This window comes from Schistocerca piceifrons, chromosome 3 (assembly GCF_021461385.2).
Source record: "Schistocerca piceifrons isolate TAMUIC-IGC-003096 chromosome 3, iqSchPice1.1, whole genome shotgun sequence".
NCBI classification, from domain to species: Eukaryota; Metazoa; Arthropoda; class Insecta; order Orthoptera; family Acrididae; genus Schistocerca; species Schistocerca piceifrons.
In genome coordinates this window covers 344309322-344332419 of record NC_060140.1, presented here as the reverse complement: position 1 = coordinate 344332419, position 23098 = coordinate 344309322, and the positions used below count along the sequence as shown (strand labels likewise).

General features: G+C 40.6%; 1 protein-coding gene across 1 annotated transcript in view; it reads left to right on the top strand.

Moving 5' to 3' along the window:
* Window positions 1-23098, top strand: part of LOC124788647 (heparan sulfate 2-O-sulfotransferase pipe) — a 278514-nt gene that overhangs the window by 238025 nt on the left and 17391 nt on the right. Inside the window, exons 6-8 of the mRNA XM_047255922.1 lie at window positions 9000-9156; window positions 17792-17916; window positions 22772-22926. Of these exons, the coding sequence (XP_047111878.1) occupies window positions 9000-9156; window positions 17792-17916; window positions 22772-22926 (437 nt within the window). The remainder of the gene's footprint in view (window positions 1-8999; window positions 9157-17791; window positions 17917-22771; window positions 22927-23098) is intronic.

Genomic DNA, 23098 nt, shown 5'->3' with positions numbered 1-23098 from the left:
AAACATTATACACTATACTAACATATAGGAATACAATATGGCATCGACATGTGACGATTTAAAATACGCAATGAACGATTAAAAGCCGTAAATATGCCTATATGTCAGCAAAATTCCAAAGTTAAACGTACATTATAATAAAGTAGACGATGAAATTGGGTCACCCCCCGAGAAGGAGAAAACACAGGTGGTGGAATATAATATGTGACCAAGCAATAGAAGAAAGGACCAATGCCTGGAAAAACTTCAATAGTCACAAAACATCAGAAAAATGGCAACGATTTCTAGTAATCCGAAAACAAACATCGAAAAGCCGGCCAAAGTGGCCGTGCGGTTCTAGGCGCTGCAGTCTGGAACCGCGAGACCGCTACGGTCGCAGGTTCGAATCCTGCCTCGGGCATGGGTGTGTGTGATGTCCTTAGGTTAGTTAGGTTTAACTATTTCTAAATTGTATGGGACTGATGACCTCAGAAGTTGAGTCCCATAGTGCTCAGAGCCAAAAAAAAAAAAAAAACCCATCGAAAACTATTCGGAGGGAAAAAAGAAATTATGACTAACGGCGACTAGATGAGATGAAACAAGATTTTAAGAAGAACAACACCAGGAATTTTTATAAGACGTTTAAAGAACATATTGCAGGATACCAGCCACCCAATCTTTGTTTCAAGAAACCGGATGGTTCACTAGAAACTAACACGAAGAATAACTGCCAAATCCTCGCAGACTATTTCAACAAACTTCTCAACTGCGAAAAACCTACAGAGGATATTCACTACGAGACGTCTACACCAAATCCTGACGCTAAACCGCCAACCATCAACGAAATAGTAGAAAATATCAAGACACTGATAAACAATAGAGCCCCAGGAGAAGATGGAATTATTGCAGAACTATGGAAACTAAATGATGAAAGATTAACAGGAAAAATTCACAAAATCATATTAAACATTTGGGAAACAGAACAGATCCCTTCTGAATGGAAATGCGCACTCATCCATCCACTCCACAAAAAAGGGGACAAAACTGAACCAAATAATTACAGGGGTATCTCACTCGTACCGGTTACATATAAAATCCTATCAAAAGTTCTCATGAATAGATTAGAAGAACAAGCTGGCCCACAAATAGAAGAATACCAGGCTGGTTTTCGCAAGGGACGATCATGCATAGAGCAGATCTGGAATCTGAAAATGATTCTCCAGATGAGAAACACCCGAAACACAGTGGTTACTTTTGTAGATTTTAAAAAGGCCTACGACTCAATAGACAGAGTAGCGCTCTGCAAGACTCTGGAAGAATTCAGCATTGACAGAAAGACAAGAGCAATCATTCGGGAAACATTAACTGACACAGTCACCAAGGTTAAATTTATGGGGGATATCTCGGAACTATTTGAAATCCAAACTGGAGTGCGACAGGGTGATGGACTTTCACCATTACTCTTTAATATCATTCTTGAAAAAATTATCAGGCCATGGGAAAAAGAAGTCAAAGGAATCCAAATTGGCATTAGAAAAGATAATAAATTCTATGTGAAGTGTTTAGCTTTTGCGGATGACCTTGCAATCCTCACAAATAATAGAAAAGATGCCACTAACACCATAGAGAAGTTACAGGAAATTGCACAAAGAATTGGCCTGCAAATCTCATATGAGAAAACCCAGTACATAGAAAGAGTGTCACAAGACAAATTGCCTATTGTGACAACCCATGGGAAAATCGTACATGTACCACATTTTAAGTACCTGGGAGAAATCATCCAGCCATCAGGGATCAACCTAAAGGCCAATGAGGAAAGAACAAAAAAAACTACAGAAAGCATATAAACTCACGTGGAACTATTATAACAAAAAGTCCATATCCATTAACGCAAAATTGAGGCACTACAACACTGTCGTACTTCCGGAGGCACTGTATGCACCTGAAACAACACAAATAGGTGGGCAAACTAAAATCAAAGAAATAGAGAAACAAGAAAGGAAAATTCTCAGGAAAATTTTTGGCCCGATACAAGAGCAAGGAATCTGGAAGAAGAGACCAACATCAGAATTATATAAATACACAGACAAGATTACGGATACATTAAGGAAAAGAAGAATGCAGTTCTACGGACATATTCACAGGATGAATGAAAACAGAATTTCAAAGCGAATTCTTAAAGTCATTAACTCAGGCAGGGGATAAACGAAATGGATAAAAGAAGTTGAAGAGGACCTCAGACAAGCACACATAACAGTAAACGATGCAGAAAATAGAACTGAATTCAGGAACATCATCAAAAAACATAAATTTGACACCACAACACAGAAGAGACCAGGATGCAAATGGACAGCGGAGCGAAAGAAACAACACAGTGAACACATGAAGAAAATTTGGGCTCAGATAAATCATAAACAATCATCATAAATGAATTCAAGTTCAAACGCTCTCTTAAATGGGAATAATCGAAAATAATAATAGTAAAGTAGACCAACAACTGGAACGTGTCAAGTGATTCGATGGACGAACAAAGCGGTTTGCTGAAGATACATAGTTTCATAAGTAACTACGGTGAATAGTTGAAGAAAGGATTCAGCCTCAGTAATCACAAATGCTAAAATTTTATAGCAATGATAAAGTATTTTAAATAACATAAAAGAAGAAAATATCATACAGAAATAGATAAAATCGGGAATATTTAGTAACGTGCCATTTCTAAAGCATGCAATGACAAATTTTGTCTGCAGAAGTAGCAAGACAGAGAAAAATTACAGAACAGCTAAGAATGTACCGGGTAATCAAAAAGTCAGTATAAATTTGAAAATTTAATAAAACACGGAATAATGTAGATAGGGAGGTAAAAATTGACAGACATGCTTGGAATGACATGAGGTTTTAGTAGAACAAGAAAAACCACCCCATATTGCTAGACGCGTGAAAGATCTCTTGCGCGTCGTTTGGTGATGATCGTGTGCTCAGCCGCCACTTTCGTCATGCTTAGCCTCCCAGGTCCCCAGACCTCAGTCCGTGCGATTATTGGCTTTGGGGTTACCTGAAGTCGCAAGTGTATCTTGATCGACCGACATCTCTAGGGATGCTGAAAGACAACGTCCGACGCCAATGCCTCACCATAACTCCGGACATGCTTTACAGTGCTGTTCACAACATTATTCCTCGATTACGGCTATTGTTGAGGAATGACGATGGACATATTGAGCATTTCCTGTAAAGATCATCATCTTTGCTTTGTCTTACTTTGTTATGCTAATTATCGCTATTCTGATCAGATGAAGCGCCAGCTGTCGAACATTTTTTGAACGTTTGTATTTTTTTGGTTCTAATAAAACCCCATGTCATTCCAAACATGTGTATCAATTTGTACCACTTTATGTACATTATTCCGTGATTTATTCAGTTTTCAAATTTATATTGACATTTGGGATGTTAGGTGAAGTACCTGTACTGAGACTGTGACTACAAAGTACAGACAAAATGTATAAATAAACTGAGATATTACACTAAAACTTTTTACGGGTTTCTTCAATCGGCGTTTTCCAATCGAGACTGTTGTCACTAAAAAACTGTCCCAAAATACTGCATCTTCACATGTAATCGCTTGACAATGTGCCTTCATTCAAATGTATACTATATTGTCTGGAATACTGAATATTGCCTGAATAACAAGAAAGGAAGAAAAATAATTAAAGGTATGCATTTTTCTGTTCCTTTTCTTCTAGATTTCATTTTTTCGCAAACAAACTGTGATATCTCTGCTGTTATGTTGTTGACGATACGTTCTTCCAATGTCAGAACCTCTGCCATGATCACCGACAGAAAAACACGAAAGGAAATGAAGTTAGATTAGATTTTAAGGAACCACAACAATGACCACATTACACCAGCTCGGACTGGAGACGAAAATCGACTCAATACTTTCTCAAAATAACCATTCTCGCGTTAATCGATTCAGGGAACGCAGGAAAAATGTAACACTGCTTACTCAGTCTCAAGTTGACTCCCAATCCTCCCGAATGCGAGTCCAGCGTCCTAACCGCAGTGCCACCAAAGAAAGTGAACTTTATATATCTTATACTTTACTGTAATTTTCGATCAGACTTCTGTAGTTTCTTTTACATGTCATAAATTACCTGTGAGTCTTTCCAATATAACACAGTAATATTATGATACGTTTATCCACTTTTAAAATAATTTTGAATAATATTTCGAAAAGTAATTGTAATTTCGGTGTAGCACCGTATTGTAAAGTATGTAGAAATGTTACACTAGATGTCTGCGGTGTCATTGAGAGCCCCTGCTGTACAGCGCAATCATAGCCAGTGCCGCTCTCGTGTGTCAACGGCTGCCTAAAAGGAAGGCGTAAGAGAAACGGAACGCGGCCAATCAGACGTATAAAAGCAGTTAATGACAAAACAACGATAGAAGGAAATACGTTTACTTATCAGATTGATCTTATTTGTAATTAAGAATTGTGGGCCAATGATATAGAAAAATTATTCAGAGGCACGACATTGAAAAAAGTGATTTGTAGAGGAAATAAATTAAGAAATAGACCCTCATCGATTAAAATACGTACTGCGTAGAGAAAATTTAACCACAGCCGAACAATTTCTAATGCAATGATCACAATCTTTGAATAGTCAAGTATAAGAAAATTGTAGTTAACTGCGGATGTAATTCATTTTACAATACGGCTGACACTGCAAATAAAATCAAACAACGAGAGAACAGAGTAGCAAAGATAGAACAAAAAAGTTACGTTATCATTATTAAACAAACAACGGGAGAACAGAGTAGCAAAGATAAAACAAAAAAAGCTACGTTATCATTTACGAAAACAGTATAAGAGAGAGTCGCCTAAGTAAATAAAGTAAAATCATACTAAGAAAGGATAATTTATTTTTTAAAGTTATCTTAATGTTATACTTTCTGGGTTGAGAACTCACAGATTTAGTTGAAGAGTTGTAAGAGATCTGCGCCCCACAACGTAGATTGGCTCGTTCTTTTTATCCTTGTCTGTAGAAAACCCAATTTTAAAAAGATTGACATACAATTTACAAATCTCTGGATGTAATAAATAACGCAGTACTAACTTGCATAGCTCTTCAGTTAAAACGAATGCCTGCTGTAAAGACGGGTTAAAACTATTGCCTTCTTTCTAATGTACTATTACAACCACAATATGCTAACAACTTTTTTTTTTTTTTGTGGTGTAGTAGCAACGATCTACTCGATCACGAGTAATACACAGTAAATAAGAAAGTTTACATAGTATTTCTCATTCTTTAATGCTTCATTTTAATTCCGTTTCGCTACAACACGTAATTTGAGTGCATCAGTGAGCTGTTAGAACCATCCATTAGGAGCTTTTATTCAGTAGAATAGCTACGTTTATATTTTCACTTCAGCCCGTTTAACCTGATATGAGATATGTTCTTGGTTAAATGTTTCAACATTGTTGCACCCTCTCTGTAAACAAGTGACAGTTACGGTTACAGTAGCTGCTGAGACAAAAATTTTCTCGTTGAACACTATGTACACCAAACAACCTTTACTGATGATCGCAGAGGCACATCTTTTGTGTCACGATTGCACTAGGGTTACCTCAAATATTGTTATGAGTGAATGGGAGAAAAGAGTTTGTGAGTTTAGTTACATAAAAATCTGGCATTAATTAGACACTCCAGCGTTTAACAAAAAATGTACAAAGTGAAGAAATGATCTGTTCTAAACACATTTTACTTCGGATGTGATTATTGAGCTTCTCCCACCGTACTTCATGACGAAATAGCTCAAAGTATTTCGGTAAGCGACCACGTTATCGTCGTCAGGCGCACAGATGTAGTGATCGCTTGGGGGCAGACTATTTTATCTCTCCTCTCCCTCTTCACCCTTCCTCACAGCTATCTTCCGTTGTATCAGACATTGGCGCCCAGCATCTCATCTCTGACTCCTTCCACCGACACATTACTCCGTCCTAGGCTCGCGTTTTGGTGGCACCTCTTCTGTTCCTGCGCCTACACCTGAAATCAGTTCGTCGGGTGATATCACCTTCCTCATGGCGGGTCCCAAAGCCTTACTAAGGGTGTATCTGTTATCACAATCGACCAGCGGTACCCTTACTTGAGTCTGGATAGATTTTTTAATGACACAGTCCCAGAAGTTAGATATCTGTGTCAGAACCTTAGTATGGTCGTTTTACTTCCTCCGACTCATCTAATAATGAACCAATGAAAAACTTTTTCAAACGATTAACACAAGAAACTGAAGGTTTCATGTATATGACATCAAAATTTCCTGTGTTAAGTCATACAAAACTGAAAGACGTCATCTTGTTTGGCATACAGTTTAGGATACTTTTACAGGATAATTAGTTCTATGACGTTCTTCAAACTGACAAGGAGTAGATTAGTTTTAAGAATGTTTATCCAGAATTTTTCGAAAACAACGAAGCGCCCAATTACACGTGCTCGTACATGATCTGCCCACCTACAGCCACAAACTTGAAGCTTGGATGTCTCTGAAGATTTACTTTTAGCCATGTCCAAAGATTTTAAGCACTCAACGATGAACAAAACACGAGGTGCTATAAGGACATTGCTGCCAGTGCGAAAAGGTTTAAATGAGAAGGAAGGCTGGAAGTACTAGTGGACAATTGCTGGACACACAGATACTGTGAAATATGTGATTCATTAATTTCATTTTCACACATTCCATAATTTAAATATAAGAACTAATGCTTATCAGTGTGGTGACATTCCCTTCCCTTTTGAATACTGAAATGTAAAAACCTCATTTGAATAAATTTACGAAGACATGAAAAATCTGTCGAACAGTTATTATTATTTTTACTGTTCCCTCTTTATTGCGTCAGTAATTTTTGTAACAAATTTTTTGGGAATTTTAGCTTCTGTCAATTTCAAGTAGAAGCAATGTCACACAGTTACGCAGTATCTATACTACTGAATATTAAGATATAGTATTCGTCCTGCGATTATTGCTCTTCTTGCTTTAGCAATGTAACTAAAATTTAATGTACTTTGTTTTATAGACGTTTCTTTAGTAGTATAGTAGCACGTAGGCGACTCAGAATACATGACAGCACAATAAGAGTGAATGTTTGGTGGGGAGTTTCTCCGGAGTCGGTGTATTGGATTAGTTCCCGTGCGTTCATTCGTCACATTCTGGACATTGTGCTCTTTTCTGTTAATTTCCTTTTAAAAACAAATTAAATACATATCGCTAATTCACATTTTCCAAAAACCCCTAGGCCTTGCATTTTTTCTTTTTCTATAGTCTGAGCCACTTTCGAAGACTTTCCCCTGGATCCTTCAAATTTCAGAACCTCGCGACTTAAATACGGTTCTCGACACAAATTTCAAGTAGTTGGTGCCTTAACGAAGGTAAGCAGTCTGCTCTTCATATCGGCATCACTTAGCGAACGGGGAGAAGTCTGGCAAATAGAACATGTAAGATAACGTTTCGCTTTGAAAGATGGTATATCTCTTTTCATACCTGCCTACCTTGCAAGTCTGCATTCTCGTTGTTCCAAACTGATGCCAATCGATCATAAAAATATGTAAATCACAGAGAATTGTGATTTGCAGTAGATATCATAATCCTAAAAGCAGTGGAACGGCAGATAGAGACTAATACTAACGCGATGGTATTTTTCGTCCATTTTCATACAGTGTATGACTATCGAAAACATAAGTGAAGGTGACGACGATAGACTCTAGTGGAAGAACTATTCAAACTTCCTAGTCTCCAGATGTCTAGGCAGTATGTAACTAGACAGACAACAGTCTCTGAAATTATGAGCTAAGTATATTGCTCTATGAAATTTTAAAATTATCCACAATGTGAAAGGCAAAGTCTATCAGTATTGTAACTCATTGTACATGTTGGTAAAAGTTATCAACTTCAATTCACTGCAAGAACACGTAAACTAAGTTTTGTATAAAATAATATTTAAAAGTCGACATTCTGTACGTCGTTCTTTTTCTTCCCTCGAGACCCACACTAAAGTAAGTTGATATCATGCTAGGGAATAGTTTGTATGCTTTTCTGTCCATTTTGTTAACAGTTAGCCATAAGAGCACTTGCCCGCGAAAGGCAAAGGTCCCGAGTTCGAGTCTCGGTCCGGCACACAGTTTTAATCTGCCAGGAAGTTTCAGTTAGCCATAAGGTGGAATAATTATTATGTTTTGCATATTGTGAGAAAAGATTCGAGTACATGTAAATGATGAAGCAGAAATAAGTAATGTGTTTTTGAGCAGTCTGTGAAATCAGACGCTGTTTGTTGCATTTGGAACAAAGACCGTTAATTTAGGGACAGATTCCTTCTTTGAAATGGTAAATGGGTTTTCTATTACTTATCAACTGTCACGAGCAATTATTTGATATTTGTTCAACTTATTTCTTTTCTTAAAAGAAAATCAATGACCAGATTTTCAGCTTTACGCTAACCTGGCGAAATTATGAGCTATTCATTAAAAGAAAGATATAATAACAGATATTTTGCTATGAAGTGAGCCTAAGTGCATTTTTTGTGAATAAACTAGGATAGTGAGTTGTAGAAAGATACATTCCATTCTCAAATTACGAAATGTTCATTCTTTGTGGGAACAGTCTAATGTCTGACCTCAGGCAATCTTTACACGAACTTATTATTGGATTTTTACCTCTTCAATAAGAATATTTAATGTGCAGGGAGGGCAGATATTATTTAGGGATAAGTAAATAATTTCCAGTCAGTTACAATAATTTGAAATAACTGATCTGACCAAAAGAGCCGTCTGTAATCCATATTTAATACATACTGAAAGACGTAAAACTGTTTTGATGATGTACTTAGAAGTGTGGACAAGCAAAATTTTGTGACACACACACACACACACACACACACACACACACACACACACACAAGCCCACGTGCCTTTATTTTGTTTAGGTATTTCAGTTGGCATACTGGTGATTTGCGTGTGCCTTTTGCCCACAAGGTACGGCCTGCCGGAGCCCATCTACGTGAACCTGGTCCGTGACCCGGTGGAGCGCGTCATCTCGTGGTACTACTACGTGCGTGCGCCCTGGTACTACGTGGAGCGCAAGCAGGCATTCCCTGACATCCCACTGCCGGACCCGCGCTGGCTCAAAAAGGTAACATGCCTCTCTGTCTCACATGTGGCTTACAAACACACCAAAAGTGGTCGCTGGTTATCGAATAGAAAAATATACATTTCTATTTTTTTTAAATACGTCTACCTGCGCGACCGACTGTAACACGTATTTTGGAGGTCCAATAAATGGTCATTCGCTTAGTGTAGGTTACGATTCCAGGAAATAAAGCTTTGTTTGACAATTATTAGTACACAGGGTGTTTCACAATTCATGTTACACACTTCTAGAGTTTGTAGAGAGGACTTAATAGATAAAGTTTTACATAGGAACCCATGTCCGGAAACGTCATCTAACGTCGTTACAGTGCGTCAAAATTATAGGCGAAGGCACCTCTGAATGCATGTATATTCAGGGTGATTTCGTGATGGTGTTACAAACTTTCTACAATGATGGAGAGGGATAACTGTATCAATTTGAGATAAGCGTCCTTGTACCGGAAACGAGTGAGTCGCAAGTTACAAGCGATAACCGTTTCGATACCTCTGACAGTGGAATACATGTACTGGTACCGTTGTTGCTAAGATTGCACGGAAGGAAACTTTCGAGGTGTTGGAATGCGCGGAAACGAGAAAATATGTCTAGTAAACAAAGGCTCTAAACTGCGTACCTGAGGAGAAATGAGCACTTGTTCAATAGAGGAGATATTTCACAATAGCGAAGATGAACAAGTGCTCATAGCTCCCCAGGTATGCATTTTAGAGTCCACATTTACTGGACATTTTTCCTTGTTTTGGTCAATACTACCATCTCTGAAAGTTGCCTATATCAGAGGTATCAGAACGGTTTTTGCTCATAACTTTCGACTCGTTCATTTCTGGTGCAGGGACCCTTATCTCAAATTGATACAGTTATCCTTCTCCATCATCCTGGAAAGTCTGTAATATCGTCACGGAATCTTATATATATATATATATATATATATATATATATATATATATATATATATATATATATATATATATATATATATATATATATGCGCTCTGTAGAATCGTTGGATGACATTGCCGGACATGGATTCCTATGTATAACTTTATCTACTAAGTCCCCTCTACAGCCTCTAGAAGTGTGTAACATGAATTATGAAACACTCCTTTATATAAGGTGTTTAACAAAAAGTATCCTACTCTCTTGCAGCACTAGTTCCAATTAGAAAAAAGTTCTACAAACTTACATTCAGAAATACACTATCTGGCAAAAGAAGCGAAGCCTCCAGAATGGGAGGAGGAAACGAAATAAAACTATATAGGCTGAGAGGAAATAAGATGTTCTTTCAGTAATTACAAAATTGAGTCAAATAACTTGGCACTGTGAGCCTATTTATCAGTATAACGCTGCATCCCCTCTGGCCTGGATGCATGCACTGTTTCAGTTGGGAAGGGTAACAATAAGCCATTGTATCTTCTACTGATGCAAGCTGGTCCATAACTGTTGTAGCCGGTCCTGGATATCCCGAATATTGGCACTGGGATGGCGTTGACATCAGAGCTAATTCCATTCATGCTTTATCGGGGACATATCTGGTGCTCTTGCTGGCCACCAGAGTACCTCAGCGTCACACAGACACTACACAGAGAGACGAACCATCTGTGGACGAGCATCGTCCTGGTGAGAAATGGCACAACGGTACGGCCGCATGGGTGGTTAGGAACGCGGATGCAGGAGTTTCGTGATATACTTTTGTGATCTGAGTTGCGTCCATCACTACCAGTCGTGACATTAAATCATCCCCAATCACTCCCCACAGTATGACACCAGCAGTGTAGTGCGCGCAAAATACCATGGACGCTAGATGCGCGTTCGGGTGGGGAAGTGCGGGGAGAATGGTAGTGGTGGGGGGTCGCTAGAGCGCTGTAGGGGAAACACTGAGCGCTGGAGGGAAGTGCTGTTCTAAACTGAAGCTTACGTTCACATCTTTTGTAAATATGTGGGCCCTTCCAAGCCCACACTTGCACGGTGACCATTCAAAATTGTCTACTGTCACCTCTGCTTTCGTTAGTATCTAAAAAAGATCCGCCGAAAATGCAGCAATTCGTTTTCTACCGGTTTTTAAACCATTTGTAACTTACAGAGAAGCGTCATGAGTGGCGAATTTTGAATAAAACCTACGCATTTCTCTGACTGCTATGTCAAAATTTGCTTCTTTTGCCAAGACACAGCGGAGTTTACAATGTCTCAGCCCACTAACAGACACAATTGCAAGGGAATTCTGAAACAGTGGTTTATTAAGTTTTTATGTGAGGAACTGACGAAAGGAAAGTCAAGGGGGGGGGGGGGGGGTGGTCCACCAGGGGCCGAACCGCACAATAACCCTGAAAGAGTGGTTCGGTGTGGGGCGGCGGAGGGGTGAAGCGGACTGCGGTAGTCGTCGTGGTGTTGTGGACCACTGCGGCTGCGGTGGGGACGGAGCCTCTCAGTCATTTCTAGGACCCCGGTTAACATACAATACAGTACCTCCATATCACTCGTATGGATCACTTAAGGTCTGACGCTGTTCGTATTCTTTATATACTTCACCAGATCTGGTAACCCACTAACTACGGGTACAAACAACACTAATAAACTCCGGTGGTATTTCTATCCAACTGTGACTCCAATCATTTACATATCCGCCAGTGGTTTGTACATGTGCGAAGTTACGTTGACCTACGTCTACATCTACATGGATACTCTGCAAATCACACTTGATTGCCTGGCAGAGGTTTCAATGAACCACCTTCACAATAGTTCTCTCTTATTCCACTCTCAAACAGAGTGCGGAAAAAAAGAACATCTATGTCTTTTCATGCGAGCTATGGTTTCCCTTATTTTATTATGATGATCGTTTCTTCCCTTGTATAACTACTTTTCGAAACGCCAGAAATCACTTCTACTTTGCTCGATGACTTTCCGTCAGTTACTACAAACTATGATTTCTCTGACAGGAAATGTCCGTCCATATCATTTTCGTGCTTCAATTTCTTTGTGTGATAGTGTACTTTTTGGGATATGGGTTGTTTTACATAACGCTTTCCATCCTGAACACATTTCAGTGAATGGTAAATGAAATGAAATTATCTGAATAATTTTTGGTTTATGTCGCAGAGTGGCAACAGAAAGAAAAGGAACAGAATGTGTAGAACTTGTAAAAACGTTGCACGCTGGTTCAGAGCGAAGCATGGGTCTAACTCGGCGTCAAAAAATAAAATTCGTACCAGTACGGTCGTGTAAGCTAGGTCGAAGAATGGCGAAACGGTGATTACTCTGTCGTTTAGCTTGTTTCTCTTTTGACGTTCATTGCCGGTTTATTATTGGTTGTGTTTGTCTCTGTATCTCGTCTTTTACTTTGGTGCTATTAACAGACATTGCACTTCCAACTGTGTCCTACATCAGTCACATCATTATTTAGCAGCTACACTGGTGTCAGGACAAGGTTAGTGATTCCGTGCAATATGAACAAAACACGGCATTCTGTTATGGCTTAGCCAACGACATATTTCGTGTTATACACATCGAATGACATCCTCAGGGCCGTATTACATAAAAAAAATGTTCAACAGGCTGTTCCACCTACTTTTACAAGCTGGAATGAATCGCAGCAAGGACAAGGAATAGCGGTTGACGTCATACAGAACGCATGCCAGATATGAGAGAACGCTTGTTGTGACGAGATGATGCTGAAGCAAGTAAATTGGCAAGTTAGTGCAGACAATTAGTCTTATAGGTGTAAGACAAGAGAAAGTGAAGTTTCGTGGCAAAAATGTAGGAATAGTAAATACTACACGGTAGCAGATCGGAATGAAAGACGTCATCGACGTATGTGACTATTTAAGCTGCACTGCGCAACCCAGTTAGAGAGTCAGTCTTTGAAACCCTGTAACTATCCCCCCCCCCCCCCCCAATGTGACGCAAAAGTTGGAAATGTGGCTCAAAGGTACCTACAACTTGCTTGCTGGCATGCGGAATCTTGTCGTGGCGAAGAGATTGCCTACCTTCAGGCACTACAGCAGCCGCAGAGTGCCACACAGCCGAATGGATGTCGAAGTCGCTGTGCAGGTGCATTTTTAAAATGCTCAAAAAAGTTGTGCGGGTGACATCGAGGGTATTGCCGAACAGAGCAGAGTCTTAGTGGGACCCTTTCCCATTTTTTCATGCACGTGTCAATGTTGCCGCCCCGCCCCCCTTCTCCCTTTTGATAACGTCGCAGGAGAGCTGTCAAAGCATAAACTCCCCTTTCTGCTTCGCATCAGTTTCAACCGACGTGGAATGGTTTCGAAAGATCCCTAGTAGTGATCCACCTGTATACCAGAGAAAAACTGCGGTCGTGCTTCACTTCAAAGTAATCAGATCATGTTCAATGGTGTTGCAGTTCAAGAATGGTTCAAATGGCTCTGAGCGCTATGGGACTTTACATCTATGGTCATCAGTCCCCTAGAACTTAGAACTACTTAAACCCAACTAACCTAAGGACACCACACAACACCCAGTCATCGGTGTTGCAGTCCCACGATGTCCGTAGAGATGGGTTGAATCGCCTGGGAATTGGCAGCAATGTCGAACGATCTCAAAACATCGTCTTGTTGCTCGTCGCAATGCAAACCGTTGTTTTCGACCACGAAATGTGTGGAAATCAACGCCCTAAGGGATGGGGTGGTTTCATTGACGCCATTTATGTCACCTCTCGAGGCCTCTGCGTGTCTCTGAGCGGTGGTGCATCTGAAATGTTACCCCCGTCCACCCACAAGAAAACCGTATCATTTCAATGCTGGGCGTCCCGTTTCTGTCCTCCAACGCAGAGGAGTCAAAAGAAGAGTGAAAAGTGGGTAAGAGAGAGGATGACAACCTTCCCGTAGTGTGAAATTTGATGCCACCTTACCAATGACATGAAGTTCTGGGTCTGACCTCTTTTTCGCATGAAGCACCACCGAGCCACGGTGTGGCGTCGCAGGGCGCCACGCTTCTTCACCATTACACTGGAAATTTGTGGTCACCTTTGAGCTAAATTTCGAGCTTCTGTGTCACAATGGAGACAATTATGGGGTTTCCAATGTGACACTTTAATTGTGTTACCCATTGTAGTTCCAATCATAGTATTTAAAAACTGAAACATTACAACCCCTATAATATTGGAGCTGCTGAAGGGATAAACAACGCTCTTGCGTGATCAGCTTTGGACGAACAGCAAGTTCCTCCAGATTACCGCGCTGTACTACACTTCTGTCAACGCTTTAAGACGGTGTGCTGAACATCCGCACTTAACAGCTTCCATGTTATTGAGGGATGAGACAAGATTCACACAGAATACGATAGTAAATTACCACAATAACGACGTTTGGGAGCATGAAAATTCTCCAGCGCTCATGAAAACAAGACATCAAATTCGGTTTAATAACAGTATGTGAACAGCAATTGTGGACCATAAATGATACCAAACAAATCAACTGGTATCGTTTACTTTCAATTTATGGGCGCCAATTTTTCGTGTATTGGAGAATGTTACCCTTGCAGAAAGACACCAGATGTGGTCTATGCACAAATGGGCACCACTCGACTTTCTACGTGTCATACGATAGTGTTGAATACAAACGTTTAATGAGCGATGGTTAACATAGAGGTGGCCAAGTAGCGTGGCCTCCCCGCTCATCTGACCGGAATCGTTCAGATTTCTGGATATGGAGGCACGTAAAGGCATTTGTGTAACGTAGACACATTACACGAGCATATGTCGCATGCAATGACCAACACCTCATGCAGCAAGATTTATTCGCGTGATTTCAGAATTCTTTGAGGGAGGCTGAAGGACGTATGTGAATGAGTGCCAATCAAATTGAGCACCTCATGTAGCGTCAAGTAACATCTATCAGATGAGGGACTGGTCCATACGTCAACAGGTATTTGTTTCCAGACGTGAGTTTACAGGCCCTTTTTTCCTCTAGTACTATCTCCGGTAGGAATACAGGACGTTTAAAAGACCTTTGTACGTAGTCTAATACTAAATAAAAAAGGCTGTTCGCACTTGCAAGGAACTATTGGTCGTAGCGTATTAGTGTCCGCCTGTTTTCGACTTTGAACTGCCATTTGAACGGAAAATTTTCATAAAAATCGATCGACTCAGTAGAAGTGACTAAACAGTTTACTACTTTAAGGCATCTTCAGTAGTATCTATAACGATACAGTTTTGTTATTATTTTACGCGAGTCTTTAGCCCTTTTGGCCGTTCTGTACTAATGTTGGACCATGCCTCTTTAGACAGTTTGTAGTTTTGTATGTTCCGAAAAAGGCGTGGTTATCCGTGCCGAAACCTAGGTGAGCATCCGGTTTCAGTTTGCAACCGAGGCGGATTCTTTATAATCATTAAATTACATTAACTTTGTAATCGGATCGTATCAAATTTTTTCTCTTTCGTTTAGGCATTACCCTGGATTTATCAGAATTGAGAGAGAACTTCCAGTCATTATGTTTGTTGTTGTTGTGGTCTTCAGTCCTAAGGCTGGTTTGATGCAGCTCTCCATGCTACTCTATCCTGTGCAAGCTTCTTCATCTCCCAGTACCTACTGCAACCTACATCCTTCTGAAACTGCTTAGTGTATTCATCTCTTGGTCGCCCTCTACGATTTTTACCCTCCACGCTGCCCTCCAGTACTAAATTGGTGATCCCTTGATGCCTCAGAACATGTCCTACCAACCGATCCCTTCTTCTAGTCAAGTTGTGCCACAAACTCCCCTTCTCCCCAATTATATTCAATACCTCCTCATTAGTTATGTGATCTATCCATCTAATCTTCAGCATTCTTCTGTAGCACCACATTTCGAAAGCTTCTATTCTCTTCTTGTCCAAACTATTTATCGTCCACGTTTCACTTCCATACATGGCTACACTCCATACAAATACTTTCAGAAACGACTTCCTGACACTTAAATCAATACTCGATGTTAACAAATTTCTCTTCTTCAGAAACCCTTTCCTTGCCATAGCCTGTCTACATTTTATATCCTATCTACTTCAACCATCATCAGTTATTTTACTCCCCAAATAGCAAAACTCCTTTACTACTTTAAGTGTCTCATTTCCTAATCTAATTCCCTCAGCATCACCGGACTTAATTCGACTACATTCCACTATCCTCGTTTTGCGTATGTTGATGTTCATCTTATACCCTCCTTTCAAGACACTGTCCAGTCCGTTCAACTGCTCTTCCAAGTTCTTTGCTGTCTCCGACAGAATTACAATGTCATCGGCGAACCTCAAAGTTTTTATTTCTTGTCCATGGATTTTAATACCTACTCTGAACTTTTCTTTTGTTTCCTTTACTGCTTGCTCAGTATACAGATTGAATAGCATCGGGGATAGGCTACAAACCTGTCTCACTCCCTTCCCAACCACTGCTTCCCTTTCATACCCCTCGACTCTTATAACTGCCATCTGCTTTCTGTACAAATTGTAAATAGCCTTTCGCTCCCTGTATTTTACCCCTGCCATCTTCAGAATTTGAAAGAGCGTATTCCAATCAACATTGTCAAAAGCTTTCTCTAAGTCTACAAATGCTAGAAACGTAGGTTTGCCTTTCCTTAATCTTTCTTCTAAGATAAATCGTAGGGTCAGTATTGCCTCACGTGTTCCAACATTTCTACGGAATCCAAACTGATCTTCCCCGAGGTCGGCTTCTACCAGTTTTTCCATTCGTCTGTAAAGAATTCGCGTTAGTATTTTGCAGCTGTGTCTTATTAAACTGATAGTTCGGTAATTTTCACATCTGTCAACACCTGCTTTCTTTGGGATTGGAATTATTATATTCTTCTTGAAGTCTGAGTGAATTTCTCCTGTCTCATACATCTTGCTCACCAGATGGTAGAGTTTTGTCAGGTCTGGCTCTCCCAATATCAAGCAGAAATTTATTCCAAATCTTTCCGCATTTCATTGCGATCGTCCGTCCCGGCCCACGACAGCATCGTCGGGGAATAATTTGGTTATGCTGCTGACCCCTAGCAAGAGAAGTTTCTGCATTTCCTCATACCATTGCAAATGAAATGGATAGGGCAGTATTATTTACTGCCAGATTCGCCATCTGAATTGCTTTATGTGAGGGTAACTAAAATCCTTATCTACTACTTCTTGTCGGCCGGAGTGGCCGAGCGGATCTAGGCGCTTCAGTCTGGAACCGCGCGACCGCTACGGTCTCAGGTTCGAATCCTGCCTCGAGCATGGGTGTGTGTGATGTCCTTAGGTTTAAGTAGTTCTAAGTTCTAGGGGACTGATGGCCTCAGATGTTAGGTCCCATAGTGCTCAGAGCCATTTGAACCATTTGAATCTACTACTTCTTCAGACGAACTCAGGCACTGTTCTGTAAATTGGCAGCAGGTCGGTCATCTTTGAGATTATTCACACCTCTGTGGCGTTGTGCTATTTCATTTTTTTTCTATTGAGTACGCGTTAGGCATCTACACAATCTGAAAGATTTCTTTCGATAATTTTCCGTAGCTACCAAGTTAAGAAAAGCAGATAGTGTCTATAACCAAACCAAGTCAGGGCACAGTTAGCAAATCATCAGTGATTGTGATGACTATACTTCCGATCTCTGTATAAGGACTAAGAAATGAAAAAAATGTGTGGCTATCGACAGTGTTTCTATTACAGGACTTCGAGACGTGTGTGCTGCGCGGCGACCGAGAGTGCCGATATCTGGAGGGAGAGACGCGAGAGGGCATAGGCGACCACCGAAGACAGTCGCTCTTCTTCTGCGGACACGCCGACGCTTGCACGTGAGTATATAGTCACAATGTAGTCTCTGACCAAGACATATCATCGTGTCAATCACGATTTATAAGAGAAAATCTTACATTTTATGGAACTGATAATTTTAAACTATTTGTTTAAATCACACCTCACAAAAAGAATGTAAAAACTTGTACTAAATAATCCAAGCATTGCTAGAAGGAATGAAATTTTGCTAACAGGCGTTAAATCACGAAAGGAGTCCTATAGGGTTCAATTTTAGGTCAAGTCCTCTTCCTTATATGTGTGAAGTGGATCCGGCCACACAGCTAAAATAAAACAGATTTGCCAAATCGTGAAAGCTTTGACGTTACCATCCCTTGCAGTCCATCCTACCCTCTATTAATCCCAACGAATCCCCCAGCTCCACTTAGACAGCTTCACTTCTAGATGCAGCCAGTGTTACATTTCCATCAACCCCGCAAAAACCGAAGCAACAATTATAAGAAAAAAGTCACTTGAGTAATGTGTCCCAGAAAATTTTTCCTGATAATCTACAGCTGCCCAATCCAGCTAACTAAAACTCTAAAATATTTTGAGCTAACATTCGATCAAAAATTAATCTGGAACCCACACTTAGCAATCATCCAAAAGAAAGCCTGCAATAGGCTAAAACTGCTAATGTCCAAAAACTGGGCTTCAATCTCACGACCATCATCCATACACATGAAACCCTCATCTGCTCCAACCTTACCTACCCCTATGAAGCACAGACTAAGGCTCCTTCCGAGTTTTATCGCACTACAACGCCTTGTTTTCTGAAACTCTTCCAGTCCATCTGTGGGATGAATCAGCAAACCAGTGTTTAATAGTACTAGTTGAAAACAGTCTTGGTTGCAGTTTTAGTTTTTTTATTTATCAACTACGCGTTTCACCTTATTTAGGCATCTTCAGGCTGATCTTAATCTGGTATTTCTTAGGACGATCCTTTAGACAGTGCAGCTTTACTGAGGTTAACGAAGGCGATGTTGGCCTGATGTACTCGACGGCGCCCTTTAGCTACACTGTCTAAAGGATCGTCCTAAGAAATACCAGATTAAGATCAGCCTCAAGATGCCTAAATAGGGTGACACGCGTAGTTGATAAATAAAAAAACTAAAATTGCTACCAAGACTGTTTTCAACTAATACCTTGTTTTCTGTATTCGATTACGTACTCATACTCGTATCCTACACCAGTTTATAAAGCTTACATGCCACCTCAAACGCCTAGAACACCTTCGCATCTCCCACACCTCAAGTAAACTTCAGCCCGAACACCCTAAAGTCTTTTTCCATCCTTGGGAGACCTGATCTGCTGCTACACCTGTATGAATACGTCCGCCCTTCCTTTCATTTCTATACACTTTCTCTCCTTTTCCAGTGTAATTTCAGTCGCCTTCGTCTTGCAGATCATCAACTAAAACCTGAAATCTACCCTTCATACTATAACGAGCCCTACTCATGAAGGCTCCAGCTCTGTCTTTCCTTGTCCTCTTCCATCCCAGTCATATTTTTATGTCTTAATCCCACCTATCAGTTTCTTCCGACATATACGGTCCACATCCATTTTCGTATAACATCATCTCCCACATTTCCCACATCACTGTCCCCCACCCAAAGCTACCAGGAGCATCTATCACACCATCCTCTCCATGAAAGATGCTACAGCACACCAATATAATCGCGACAAAAACATCTGTTTTAATCTGTTAAATTATTTTGCATTAAGTTTTATAATCAAACTGTCGAAACGTGAAAATATGGCCGCTGAAAGCTTTCCTCCAGTAGGAGGGGCATAAATAACGATTAAATAATTTTAAAATGTTACTAACCCTTTACCTACCATCGGGCCTCAAGAGGTCCATCCGTGATGTTTAGTATCTTCTCTATTAGTAACTATATATTGTATTTTAATGAAATTTTGTGAATTTTCCTAATTTTCAAGTTAGTCATAATTTTGGAAAAAAATTATAAAAATTTACCTGCGGCTTTGTGCTAAAGTGTTGGTACACGTTTCCTCCCGTACGGCTCCCGCTGGCCCGTGCGATTAGGAAAAATTTTTCAACAACCACATGTCTGTCCTCGCGTCTGTTACGTCATTTACCACTGTTGACTCGTGCTGTTATTCTTTCAGTATTCAACAGTCTTCCTTGTGATAAGCACATGTTTATTCCGGTGCATTATTTCATAAAGGTTGTCTGTTCTCAAACCGAAAAATGTTGCGGAGAAGAGGACTATCAGATGAGGAGATAAGGGAATTGTTGGAGAAGTCTTCTGATTCTGAAAACCCATCTAGTGAACGTGAATCTTCCAGTGATGATAATAATGAGGTAGAACTACACGAAGATGATGATAATGAAGAACCCTTTAACGATCAAAAATTTAGCGCAAATTCTGTTGAGTGTGAGTTATTGTTTTCACGTAATGGGAATGAAATATGGGCTACAGCTCCTCAAGCTGGAATTTCTGGAAGGCGGAGCAAAAAGAGTGTACTGAAAGAATACCAGACACCTACAAGCTATTCGATTAGGAACTGTGATCATGAAGAATCTTGTTTTGTGTTGCTCTTTCGCGTACCACTCTATGAGAAAGTGAGTATGTGGACAAACAGGGAAGATCGAATCGTATACGAGGACTGGGTGGATACAGATATTCATGAAACGGAAAAGTTTCTTGATTTTATGGTCCTGACTGGAGTTTACAAGTCAAGAAATGAAAATATCAGGTAGCTTTGAAGTGTTGAGAATGGCTGACTACTGTTCAATGAAATTATGTCTCGCAACTGCTTCCATGCTATTCCGAGGGTGTTGCGCTTTGACAATGCAGCAACTCAACGTGAACATAGGTCAAGTGACAAATCTGAAACAATTAGAGAAGTTTCTGAGCTGTGGGAAGTTACCCTTAGGAACGCCTACATTCCAGGATGGTGAATGACCGTGGATGAACAGTTGGTGACCTTTCGAGGTCGCTGTCCATTTGACAGTATATTCCATTAAAACTTGGTAGATACGGAATAAAGTTCTGGCCAATTTGTGGCAGTGCGACAAGCTACTGCTGGAAGGTGAAAGTGTGTTTGGGAAAGCAGGAAGAAACCAGAGCCGGCCGGGGTGGCCAAGCGGTTCTAGGCACTACAGTCTGGAACCGTGCAACCGCTACGGTCGCAGGTTCGAATCCGGTCTCGGGCATGGATGTGTGTGTTGTCCTTAGGTTAGTTAGCTTTAAGTAGTTCTAAGTTCTAGGGGACTGATGACCTCAGAAGTTAAGTCCCACAGTGCTCAGAGCCATTTGAACCAAGAAACCAGAGCCATACGACTTGGAGAGAATGTAGCGAAAACCCTGGTGACTGAACTTGAAAAGTATAGATATAATATCACCTGTGATAATTTTTTTTACATCTCTGGATTTAGCTCATCATTTGTGTTCAAAAGGTCTGACACTATTCGGTACTACCAAAGGAAACAAGGGTGAACTGCCTGCCCACTTTATTACACCTAAATGACGTGAAGTATACTCTATATTATTTGGTTTTCAACCAGATGTGATGATATCCTCTTATGTTCCTAAGGTTCATAAGAAAAAAAAGTTATTACAACTCTCTTCATGAACGACCAACGGCGTCATTATCACAAGTAAAAAAGCCTGAGGTTATAACAACATTCGGTGTCACAAAGGGGGGAATTGACACCATCAACCAGAAGACGCGATGCTACAATGTGAAGGGAAAAACAAGGCGCTGGCCATTGGCGTTTTTCTTCAACATGATCGATGTAAGTGTAATGAATGCATACTTAATTTGGATAATGATGGTTACCATTAAAAAAATGAGCCGTCGAACTTTCATCATCAATTTGGGAAAGCAACTAGCAGGGGTAAAGAAATCAATGACCTCATTACTAGCACCGTGTCCAGGAAAGGCAGTGAAACTATCAGCTAAGAAAAGGAGAAGATGCGCATACTGTGTAGAGAAGGAAGACAGAAAAAGTCAAACTACATGTTATAAGTGCACCAACCCTGAATGCTCGAAACATTCTGCGATTGCCTGTAAACACTGCGCAAATTTGCAATAAGAATAAAAGCCATCAGTAAAAGTATAAAAATTATGTTTTTAAAATGTAAATTTTGAATAATTAAAAGCAAACAGTGGAAAATACAGGATGGAATGTAACAATATTGTGAAAAGGGAAGTTGCTATTCACCATATAGCGGAGATGCTGAGTCGCAGATAGGCACAACAAAAAGACTGTCACAAATAAAACTTTCGACCAGTAAGGCCTTCGTCGAAAACACACACACACACACACACACACACACACACACACTCACGCAAACGCAACTCACACACACATGACACACACACATACACACACACGTGACTGCAGTCTCAGGCAACTGAAGCCGCAGATGGCTGAGACTGCAGTCATGTGTGCGTGAGATTCGTTTGCGTGCGTGTGTGTGTGTGTGTGTGTGTGTGTGTGTGTGTCTTCGACGAAGGCCTTACTGGTCGAAAGCTTTATTGCTGACAATCATTTTGTTGGCCTATCTGCGACTCAGCATCTGCGCTATATGGTGAGTAGCAACTTTCCTTTTCATAATATTGTTAAATAAATAAAATTCTTTTAAAAGTATTATACCTCAAAAGTAATTTACATCATAAGTGGTCAAAACAATGTCAATTTATGTCAGTATACCAGCACGGGTCTGAGAGGCGCGACTGGTAGGCAACGCTATACAGATTTTGTGGTAAGCAGAGTGTTGAAACGACCTTGCCCCCTTACGACGGGATAAAAGCTAGGAAAGAGAGCTGTTTACAATACTGCTGCGGCGCCTGGCAGGCCGTTAACTGCGGCGTGTGTGTGCGCAGGCCGTTCAACACGGTGGGCGCCCTGCAGCTGGCGAAGCGCGCCGTGGAGCGCCACTACGCCGTCGTGGGCGTGCTCGAGGAGCTCAACACGACGCTGGCCGTGCTCGAGCACTACGTGCCGCGCTTCTTCCGCGGCGCCGCCGACGTCTACTGGGGTAAGCGCGCACACTTTATCTGCTTACTCCGCCATGCGGAGGTTACTTTGGACCATTCCTTCTCTAATCTATTCGCAAAGGGTGTTGTTATCTTCAGTCCGTAGACTGCTTTGTTGCATCACTCCGGGCTAAACACTGTACAATCACGACGGTAGTCATTTATTATTTATCA